The sequence below is a fragment of the Cladophialophora yegresii genome (assembly GCF_000585515.1).
Source record: "Cladophialophora yegresii CBS 114405 chromosome Unknown aczIN-supercont1.1, whole genome shotgun sequence".
NCBI lineage: Eukaryota > Fungi > Ascomycota > Eurotiomycetes > Chaetothyriales > Herpotrichiellaceae > Cladophialophora > Cladophialophora yegresii.
In genome coordinates this window covers 3,554,293-3,565,229 of record NW_006913045.1, presented here as the reverse complement: position 1 = coordinate 3,565,229, position 10,937 = coordinate 3,554,293, and the positions used below count along the sequence as shown (strand labels likewise).

Below are 10,937 nucleotides of genomic sequence, written 5' to 3'. Positions count from 1 at the left end.
TCGACTAACATGCCCAAAAGCATGGCTTATCGCCCACACGAGGGCAAGTTCGGTATCGTGACCGGAGGCTCAAGAGGTACATATGGCGCCTCAGGGTCGACACCTTTCTTTACACGCCTAATGCATTGCAGGTATCGGGGCAGGCATAGCTCGCAATCTCGCCTCCAAAGGATGCTCTCTTCTTCTCGTCTACACCTCCGACTCCTCCACAGAACCTATTCAAGCCCTTTGCAAAGAACTCTCTGAAGAGAACGACATCCTCTGCGTACCGGTACAAGCCGACCTGTCAGACCCGAGCCGAGCCGCTCCTCATATCCTAGCCACCGCTAAGAACCATTTCGCACATCCACGTACGGGTACATTCCAGGTGGACATCATCATCAACAACGCGGGCATAGCAGGAAACAAGCTTTTGAACGATTCTGACGCAGGACCGATCGAAGAGACGCAATTTCACAAACAGTACAACGTCAACGTGCTAGCGCCATTGTTGCTGGTGCAGGCGTGTCAACCTTACCTTCCCAAAGATCGCTCTGGCCGGATCGTGAATGTGTCGAGTGTATCCTCGTCGATTGGTTATGAGTCACAGTCGATTTATGCTGGCACCAAGGCTGCTCTGGAGGCGATGACACGCGTATGGGCAAGGGAGCTGGCAGAGAGCTGTACAGTCAATGCGATCAACCCAGGGCCTGTATGGGGAGACATGTACACCCAGGCAGGAGAAGGCTTCTGGAAGGTAAACCAAAAGTATGCGGACAGTGCTCCACTGATGAACTACACGGCTGGCGATGATGCAGTTCGAGCTCGTGCAGGGGGCGATCCCGAAGAATTTGATAATATCGTGCTTAAGGGCATGGGTGGGAAGAGGCCAGCTTTGGCAGACGAGATCGCAGGTGTGGTTGGCATGCTTTGCTCTGAGGAGAGTGGTTGGACGACAGGAAGCGTGATCTGTGCAAACGGTGGCATGAAGATGTCAATAGCATGATGAGTTATGTAAGACCCTAGTCAGTCACGGGTGAGAAATGATTGAGTTTGAAATCAGAGCGAGCCGAGCGTACAGCGATATGTGTGAATCTCGGACAAGGCTGAAGTGACACGGAAGATGCTCGTCATTTGAACATCCGCACACGGCCTTTCGTCCCACGATATTGACCAGCATTGAATACACAGCACCACCCGAACTTGCGGCCAACATTCTGTACTCGACAGCCCTTGCCCATCTTCGAGACTCATCGGCATGGTTGACATCGTCCCCGTCTCCTCGTATCCCTCACACATCTCCCTTCTCCCCTCGATCCAACAATGTAACCTCAGCAACCTCCCAGAGAACTACTTCCTAAAATACTACATCTACCACGCCCTGACATGGCCTCAACTCTCCTTTGTCGCGGTCGTACGCGGTCCCGGTTCGAAACCACCCAAATACCCCAAGGTGGTCGGCTACGTGCTCGCAAAGATGGAAGAAGACCCGCCTGACGGGGTGCAGCATGGGCATATTACCAGTCTAAGTGTCATGCGCACTCATCGGCGGCTAGGCATAGCGGAGAAACTCATGAGGATGAGCCAGAGGGCCATGGCCGAGGTGTTCAATGCCGAGTATGTCAGCTTGCACGTGAGGATGTCGAATACGGCGGCGCTGCATCTCTATCGGGATACGTTGCGCTTTGAGGTGGAAAAGGTGGAGAGCAAATACTACGGCGACGGAGAGGATGCTTATGCAATGAGAATGGATCTTCGACCGTTGCAGATCAAGCACGTGCCGGAGGCGGACGACGAAGACGAAGGCGACGGAGTAGGCAGTTTTGGCAAGAAGGGCGAGGAGGCCGAAGTCAACGGTGAGGCTGGCAAGACGGAGAAAATGGTCAAGGTAAAGGTCGGGAGGGGCCTGGGAGTGGGCGAGCTGGTGGAGAGGAACGAAGGCTCGACAAGTGCGCGGTACTGACTGGGCGTTGCGTGATTGCAGAACGCAGTGCGCTACTCTTCCGATGCGGAAGCAGGAAACGACAACCAATTCCATCCTCAGTGCAGCTGTGAATAGTGCCGTCGGGTACAGGAGAGGCCTGCGAGTACGACTGGCTAGGACCCGTCGCTCATTCCTGACTTACAGACTTCTCTTCAAGCCCGGTCTTGACAAAGGCCAGCTCCAGCAGGACTTTGTACAAGAGTACGAAGAGAGTCCAACGCAGAACGGCGGACTCTCAGGAGCGAAACTTCACTTCCGCGCACTCGGACACCTGAAGATACCAGAAAATGGGCAGACATCCTGTCGGACTGGAAGCTTTCAACTCATCTCGATACTTGAATGAATGTGTTGCCTATTGTCACCCCATACAAGACGCAAGGGTCTACTTCTTTTCAATGGCAGCCTGGTAACTCGGCAACTCCGCCTCCTCTCCAGCATCTTGCTGCTCTTTCTCCACCTCGTACTCGCTCTCACCCTCATCATCGCTATCGCTCTCGCTTCCCCCACCCATTCCCACTTGCTTGTCATCTTTCACGACGAGAGGCTCAACCTTCTTTCTATCCTTCATCTCCAGCTGAGTTCTCATCATCGTCGTCAACCCACTTACCAACAGAATCACTGCTCCTGATTCACTGGCCTGGCTTCGACGGCCGCAATGTCGTCCTCGACGGCAGCTGGCATAGCCATGTTCACAACCTTGGTGGTGGCGAGAGGAGTTGTGTGCCATGCAAGCACGGGGACGAGAGGAACCGCACCTCCTAGCCGCACGACTGCTTATATGGCTTGTATAGCCGCAGCCAAGACAGTCTCCGGAGTCACGGCTATTGGCGTCGCCAAATCCGGTTAGGGAGACTGCTGGGTCGGCCACAGCAACGGTTTGCTTAGCATACGCCGAACCGGTGCAGTTGGTGCGCTTGCTTCGGCACATATTGGAACTGTCTTATGCGATTATGTTGGGGAGGCCCTCTGGGACCAAGTCGAGTCCTTTGTGTGACCTCGTCTAGTACTGAACGAGGAGGTTGAATGGATTTTCTCGGGCCTTGTCGTTTTGCAGATGGTTATCGCTGAACAATTTTCTTCGTTTCCGATGGGCTAGCCTGACAGAAGTCATCTTCACGTTGAACGGGCTGAGCAGGTGCATAGATATATATTGCGTCCTCCTCTGTAATGCTCAATTGTTGTAATTCCAAAATCGGACGTATGGCTAACCCGGCCGCCAATGACGAATGGCAGGCGGGCGGGCGGACTAACGTTGAGTTCCTCCGGGCGTAGACACATGTCATCCCGAATGTCTCCAGGCTCCGTGGGGAACAAATTACTACGGCCGTCGGGGGTCGTGCATGCTCATTCGGCCGTTAGATGGAGTACGACCGAGGCCGGCCAAGCGCTAATCAACATGCAACGACGTAGAAGACTCTCGTCTATATCGTAGATCTCCTCCACATGGCTACACACATTTGAGAGACACGAGATATGCATGTTAAGATGCGTCCTATTCTGTTCACTGAATCAAGGATCAGTGATGCAATCGTCGAAGGCACTTGCCTTTCCCCAAGCGGGGTTCACACCCAGCCTTGAAGTTCTCTTTGTGCTGCGCTCAGGTTTGCCCTCTCCTCGGGATTAATTTCGTCCTTTCTTTCGAAGTGTCTGAGGCCCACGGTCCTCCGCAACTTGATTCATAATGGTCCGGGTCCTTGATCACGCCGGCCAGCCCGTCAAGGGGGGCCGAGCCAGAGTGAATGACATGCGACTATACTACATCACGGCGGGCAAGGGACCGGCACTGGTCCTCCTGCACGGCACGCCCAAGAACAGCTACTACTGGTACAAGCTCTTTCCCTTGTTGACGGAGCACTTCACCCTGGTGGCGCCTGACTTGCGGGGGTTTGGATGTATGTCACGGACCGCTTCTGGTCATCTCGGACTGTAACGCTAGACTGACGGCGTGGTCAGATTCGGACAAACCGCCCACGACCGATGGGTACGACTGCAGAACCAACGCCACCGACATCGCCGAGTTGATGTCCCGGCTCGGCCACGAGCAGTACCACGTGCACGGCGAAGACCGCGGCGCCGAATACGCCTATGCCCTCGCCGCGCTGTACCGCCACCGCATCCTCTCCCTTTCATTCTGCGAGATGCTCCTCTCGGGCTTCGGGCTCGAGGAGTCTTCCTTTTGGACGCCGGAGAACGTGTCAGCTCAGTTCCGCCAGCAAGGCGTATGGTGCTGGCACTTGGGGTTTTTCTTCATCCCTCACCTTCCAGAGATGTTGATCCAGGGCCATGAGCGGGAATTCTGGGAGCATTTCATCAAGCAGGAGTGCTTTGACCCTGTGGCAGTAGAGGCACATGCTCTGGATCATTGGATCGAGTGTGTCAAGCAGCCGGGCTGTCTGAGGGGTATCCTCGGGACGTATCGTGCCGGTTTCAAGAACGCGGAGATCAACCGCGGGTTGGCGCGAGAGAAGTTGACACTGCCCGTCATGACGATCGGTGCGCCCGAGTTCTTTGGTCCAAAGGTAAGGGATTGTGCTTTGAAGGTTGCGGAGACTGTCACCAGGTCGGAGATGTTTGACGAGTGTGGGCACAGCTTGGCCCTGGAAGCGGAAGAGAGACTGGCGACGTGTTTGAAGGAGTTCTGCTTGGGTGGAAGTTGGTGAGGCCGATTGCTTCATTCCGTGAGGAATGATGAGAGCATTTCAAGACAGCAAAATCGGAGCACCTACGGAGTACAGGATTGGCTGTGCAGGTTCTGTAGTATTCTGCACGCATGGGGAGTTGGTTCGGATCAGATCAGATCATCTTTAGCCACGCGAATGAGGTGATAGACTGCCATTGCATTGAACGTACGGCGTACCCAGCCGATCGCATCGTTTAACGCTACTGGTGCGTCGGCGTTCCGCGATGGCATTTACGCAATATCTCGTCGAGGACCTGCCCCTGTCATATCCGGTGCAGCCCTGTTGCTATTTGTCTATCTCAAGCAATACCAAGTCATTGAATTCCATTCCTGAGGTCCCCGCACTGGCGCAGCCGCCGGGGTACCAGTCAGTGACTGGTAGGGTATTGGAGAGTCGCAGTTGACAAGGCTGTGGACCCCTAAATACAGTGGTTGCCCACGGTATTGTACCCTGGGCTCCCGGGGCTCGCCTCAACACCGGGAGCGCCCTCAATCCCCAAGCATAAATTGCCAGGGTTAACGGAATACAGCGTCATCACCACCTCAGCGACGTACTCTCTCTATCTCACTCATAACCTACCCACTCATAACCTACCCACTCAAAACCACGAGTTCCATCCACGGTCCGAGATATTTGTCTCGGTCAGATTATGCACGAGTCTTCACCCTCTGGATAAACGTCCCCATCCAATCCATCCATTGATGGCTGCCGGGGATGGCCGGCGCTGGAATCACAGCACTGTCATACCGTAGTCGGACCACCTTTCGCAAGCTGTGGGCCTCAAGGACTCTTCCATACCAAGTACCGTATTGTGTGCACGTGTAATAAAGTCTATGTAGAAGGGAGGTATGTAGCTAACATCAGGTTTACTCGTCGAATGATATCCGGCGCCTGGCGGAGTATCGCCGAATAATTACTGCGCTGCCACACACAATCGGTCGACATATGATTGCCAGGTGTAGACGGCTCCTTTCGAACCCGTTACCTTCTATAGTGCTGAGCGTGCCTACTTAGGAATGCATACGACTCAAGGTGGTGTGCGACATGTACTGTGCTTTCTATTCGGGTGCGCGATTTCGGCATACCCAGGGCCCAGGCTGATGACGGTGCGGTGGTGTGGTTGTGGTGTGACTCGTGCGCCGCCGTATGTACCGTACGCGGTATGTATCACACCACAACCACACCACGGCCGCTCCCCGTACGAAAGAAGGGCTCTCCGTAAGCCGACTGGCATGGCAACATAGCCAGTACACACCACGCGCACGCACCACGCGCACACACCACGCGCACATGCACGGTGGTACGGAATATGGAGCTCGAAAATTCAAAAGGTAGGGTTCTCAAACGCAAAGCACCGCTCCGAATGCCGAAACAAATCATTCGTTTATATTCGGCGTTGGACTTTGATTTCATCTCATCTCATTCCATTCCATCCCCTAATTACTTGCCAGTCATCAAGCGAAAAGACAAAGGAGAGACACAACACAGGACAGAACAGAAAGGACACCAGGCACTCGAATCACTCCAATCCACTCAGTCAATCATCGGTCATTGGTCATCCACAACCCCTCTGACAGACCATATCATACAGACCATATCACACAGGCCATACAGGCCGTACAGTACCAAGCGACCATATCTGACCCAACCTCAATCACACGAATCTGCACCGCAACTCTCGAAATGAGCGCCATCCGAGCCTGGAGACCGTCGGCCGTCCCCGCATCCACGCACCATTTCCAGTTCGCGGGCTTCCTGTCGACATTCCTCATCCCGCTGGGCGTGTTCATGTACGCGGTCCGAGATCCGGCCAGCGTTGCCGAGGCGAAGAGAAGGGCGGAACGGCGACGGAATGGGTTCAAATAGGTAGAGGTAGAGGTAGCGGTAGAGGGGGCACCGCTGAGCAGAGCGGAGCAAAGCGGAGCAGAGAGGAGCAGAACGAAGCCACATACCTCGTCTACCTCGCATACCTTTTGTTTTGTTATGATCGGCAAGAACAAAACAGAGACGCATGACACTGGGGAACCACGTCAGGGTTGTTCTCCCAGTTGACCTTCCGCGCCGATTCGAGCGTCTTGGGAGGGAGATCAAAAGCTGCATCGGGATGGACAGAGGCCGGAAATAGTGATCGAGCTGCGTCGGGACGGACTGGGTGTATGATGGCTGGGAAAGGGAGATCAGGTACTCCGTAGACAGACGGGGAAAAGGGCAAGTCTCAAGAGCATGCACATGCATCTTCGTCTGCAGGACGTGCAACATACAATATACAGCATATAACATATAACATATAACAATACAAACCATCAGCCAAGTGGTAAAGATAGAATACTAGGTAACCAAGAAGCGAGCGACCTCGGAAGAGAGATGCTCTGGCAGGAAAAGCGAGGGCCCAAAATTCGCCAGCGAGGAGCGTAATATCCAGTGAATGAATGTTTGCGGTGCGCGCCGCTTCAAGGCCTTGCAGGGTGAGCGGAGTCCCAAGGTGATCCCTTATGTGGGTTATACGGTCAGGTCGCAACCGTGTCGACAGCGAGATGTGATGCTGGACGTGAAGGATGTTGGGAACCACGCAACTCATCGCGAGAGGCGAAAGGTTCAGGATGCAGAGTGGCTGGCCTGGGTGGCAATGGGAGCTGGAGCTGGTGATGAGCAAATAGGCACTGTAAGTCGGCGAGTGCTTCTCCGTATAAGAGGTGGACGTCCCACGTGATGCCGAAAGACTAGATTGAGGCAAACGTCCTCTGGATCTCGTACCTTGGTACATGTCATTGACAGCAAATAGGTATCTAACCACTCATTTGCTCTACTGTACGGGTACAGAGCAAAGGTGCTCCCACTCAAGTTGCGGCGCGGCAACACGTATCATCATCGATACCTCGACTACATACGTTGGCCATCCCCGTGCTGTGGTCTGTGAATCAGAGATCTGGGATCTGAGGCTGCACTCGCATCGCACCACCCATACATACATGCTGTACTCCAACAAATGCACGACACGCAGCAAGGCTAGGCTAGGCGTGAGAAGAACAAGAGATGAAACTCCTGGGTGCTGAATCCATGACCCTTGAAACCTCACTCGTCGTCACTGAGTCATCTCTTCCTCGGACTCGCCGTCCCCTCGCTAACGCCGTCCTCGAATTCGTCTTCCTCCTCGATCAGCGCCGGTGTGCGCCGTTCATTACGCCTCTTTGGCCTCCTTCTGCGTGAACTCGAGATGTTACTCGCGCTGTCGTCCGGCGCAATCTCACTTAGTCCGTCCCATTCGCCGAGACCGTCGTCTGTTTCTGCTTCCCATCTTCCTCCGAAGCCGTGTTCTCCCGCCGTAGGTAACACACCGCTTGCGGGAGTGTTCATGCGGACTTCAATCCCTCCACCCATTGCACCTCTCCTGCTCTGCGCCGCGGCAGCGAGGCCCGCTGACCGTTCTCGCAACGCCCGACGGACGACCTCGGCCTTATTGTGCAGTGCTTCGAAGGCGTCCTCGAGGGCTTCCATGCCGGCGTAGACGTCTCGTTCGATCTCGGCGAGTGTGGCCAGTTCGGTTTCCTCGTCAAAGGCGATAGGGGCTCCGTACTGCGCACTGGGAGGGGCGCCGTATCCGGTGCTGGAATAGCTGCCTTGGCGGGAGCCGTAGCCTGCACCGCCATAGGCAGGTGTTGTGCCCCGGGTTGGTGGTCGGTAGGGCGTTGGACCCCGTGACGGAGGGAGGTGTTCGGGGGGGTGTGGGATGTCTTCGGCGCCGCTTCGCAAGAATCCGTCGAAGCGCCCAGATACCAAAATGTCCCATTCGTCGTTTGAGATTGCGGCGAGCGTTGCCAGGGCGTTGTGTAGAGACGGGTTATTCAGGAGGAACAGCGCTGCCTCGGAGTCTCGCGGTTGGAAGTTCAGGCGATATAGCCGCTGGATCGCCTGCAATGCGACCGCTATATGTGGTTGTCGCGCTCTGGGGGCCGGTGTCGGTGTTGGCGTGGGCACGGGAGGAAGGCGAGACGACGCACCGTTTTGCTTCTCCAATTCGGGCGTGGGTACTCGTTTCGGGGGTTCGATAGGTCGATCGACGATGCCCAGCAGGTCCTTGAAAATGGGTCTCTGCTCGGCGGGGAGATGGGTTAGAATGGCAAACGTCAGAGTCTCGTCGTCGACTTCCTCGGGTGGGGAGGTCGGATTTTCGCCTTGCCGATTCAGCCACTTGTCCACGCTTTGTTTGGTCTTGCGCGACTGTCGGATATAGTGGTCCCGGTACTCTTCCGGAACGTCAATATCCAGCTGCTGCATCGGGACGTGCAGCTCGAGTGAGATGCCCAGGCCGACGGGCGACTGGGTAAACGTGAAAGGAGGCCAGGCCGGCCAGTCCTTTCTGCCCGAGACCAGTTCCAGCACTTCGCCCCAACTGACGCCTCTGATGTCCTCGGCGCCGTCGTACTCGCACATCGGACATTGACAGGCTTCAGACGAGATGTCACGTGCAAAGACGGCTTCGAGGCGGTCGAGCAGTCGTCGTGCTACGGAGCGGTATCCCGTCGCCACAGCTAACGAGCCGTTCTTGGAGATGACCTTCTCAAAGTCGTCGAGGAGGCCGATGTAGGGCTCGAAGAGATTCGCAACCACGATTGGTTGTTGTCCGGGAGATTGCGCCTGCTGGATTGCCATGGGTTTACCTGCGAGCAGGAGATTTTTCGGCACCGAGTGATGTAGCCCACCGTGCTGCAGGAGGTAGTCGACCTTGGGCACAGAGATTGGCACCGGCGGCGGAGGAGGTGGGGGAGGTCCTGGAGTCTGGGAGACACCACCCGGCGTACCTGTTATTATCGACCTGTCGTCTTCGATAAAAACCTCCATCGGAGTCACACCCCTCGAGTGGGGAAGAATAACGGCAGGACCATCAGGGTACACGGCTGCAGGAGGGATCTTTGATCCAGGTCGCTGTATATTGGGCTGTTCGGGGGCTATCGAGGTGGCTTCCGAGCTGAGATTCGTGCCTGAGCCGGTAGCGCTCGTGGCGCTGGTGGCGGTGGCCGGCGAATCTGTCCTCGTGGGCTGACTCACTGATCTTTGAGGCAGGGTCGTCGAGACCGGCGTCGAGGTCTTCAAGGTCGACGCCGGTGTGTCTCGAGGCTTTCTCGTGGGTGAACTATTCGTACCAAGTTCAGAGGTACTACGTAGGTGGCCATTCTCCGCCCTTGGTTTAGGCATTGTCCTCACCTTGGCCGTCGTCTTGGAATCGCCATTGGCCTGCGAGGCCTTCTCTTCTTGTATCGTCTCGACCGACACGGGCTTCCCTGCATTGGGCTTCCATTTCCCTGTGCCCGAATTCTTCTCTGTGAGGGGTGGACTGGGTGGGGCATGGTGGGCAGTTGTAGAGGGCTTGGAGGAGGGTAGTTTGTCTTTCGAGGCATTCAAATCAGTCGCCGGAGGCGTGAAGGGGTTCACCAGATTCGGTCGATGGCCCAATCCAAGACTCTCGCGAGCATGCTCTTTGGACAAGGAGGGGTACGGCAGGCTGGACTTTGACTCGGATCTGAGGGAGCCATCGTCGATGATTTTGCCCGGCATCGAGGACCGTCTCTTCTCATCGACGGGTGAGATGGATGTTCTCGAAGATGTCTTCTCCTTTGTCGACACTTTGCGGCTTGTTCGGTGTCTTTCTAGTTCCTTGTCTCGGTCCTTGTCTCTGTCCTTGGGTCTTTCTCGGTCGCGGTCTCTTCGGTCTTTGTCGATGCGCGACGACTCCTTTTTCTCGCGCCGTCGCTCGGCGCTGCTATCTCGTACTTTGGAAGGCATGATTATGGACGGAAAGGTGCATGATGTGGCCGCATATGGTTCTTGCTCAAGGCGCTTAGATCGCGGGTGTCATTTGCGCCCAAGGCCAGTTATTTGTGGAGTGACACGGCGCTTAGGCGGCGAAGATCAATAATACCATGTCACAGCGGTTGCAGGAGCAGGGAAGGTCTGGGATCCCACATGAAGCGGAATGTCAAGGCAAGTCAAGCAAGTCAAGGGCCGATCGTGCCATGCGTTGTTTGTCGTGTCACGTTGTGGTTTGGTTCCTGGCGGGAACTTAAGCCTGCCTGCGATGATGTCGTTGGTGGCCGAGGCGCAGGCGGTGGCAGGAAATAGTAAAAGCCTCGCTAGCCCGTCTGATTGGGCGCACACTTGAAGTTGGGCTCAACCAGGGCTCACTTCGCTTGCGCCGGAGTCCACCCCATGAGACTGTCAAGAGCCCGACGCTGTGCGCCGTCGAGTTAACATAGCATGTCCATTTTTACTACGGAGTACATGATGGCTTTTGAGTA

The 10,937-nt window shown here is 55.6% G+C and overlaps 5 protein-coding genes across 5 annotated transcripts; 4 read left to right on the top strand and 1 right to left on the bottom strand.

The window, feature by feature from the left end:
- Positions 1-9: 9 nt before the first annotated feature.
- On the top strand, positions 10-985 carry A1O7_01281 (uncharacterized protein; the record flags this gene model as incomplete). Its single annotated transcript, XM_007755319.1, has 2 exons — positions 10-76; positions 132-985. 2 exons carry the CDS (start codon positions 10-12, stop codon positions 983-985), a joined length of 921 nt encoding a protein of 306 aa, XP_007753509.1.
- Positions 986-1,237: 252 nt separating this feature from the next.
- A1O7_01280 (acetyltransferase) lies at positions 1,238-1,942 on the top strand (the record flags this gene model as incomplete). The annotated part of the gene is made up of 1 exon (XM_007755318.1): positions 1,238-1,942. The coding sequence occupies one exon, from the start codon at positions 1,238-1,240 to the stop codon at positions 1,940-1,942; it is 705 nt and encodes a 234-aa protein (XP_007753508.1).
- Positions 1,943-3,644: 1,702 nt separating this feature from the next.
- On the top strand, positions 3,645-4,623 carry A1O7_01279 (uncharacterized protein; the record flags this gene model as incomplete). The annotated part of the gene is made up of 2 exons (XM_007755317.1): positions 3,645-3,855; positions 3,917-4,623. The coding sequence occupies 2 exons, from the start codon at positions 3,645-3,647 to the stop codon at positions 4,621-4,623; spliced, it is 918 nt and encodes a 305-aa protein (XP_007753507.1).
- A 1,704-nt stretch (positions 4,624-6,327) lies between these two features.
- Positions 6,328-6,510, top strand: A1O7_01278 (uncharacterized protein; the record flags this gene model as incomplete). Its single annotated transcript, XM_007755316.1, has 1 exon — positions 6,328-6,510. One exon carries the CDS (start codon positions 6,328-6,330, stop codon positions 6,508-6,510), a length of 183 nt encoding a protein of 60 aa, XP_007753506.1.
- A 1,224-nt stretch (positions 6,511-7,734) lies between these two features.
- On the bottom strand, positions 7,735-10,425 carry A1O7_01277 (uncharacterized protein; the record flags this gene model as incomplete). Its single annotated transcript, XM_007755315.1, has 1 exon — positions 7,735-10,425. The coding sequence occupies one exon, from the start codon at positions 10,423-10,425 to the stop codon at positions 7,735-7,737; it is 2,691 nt and encodes an 896-aa protein (XP_007753505.1).
- Between the last annotated feature and the right edge of the window lie 512 nt (positions 10,426-10,937).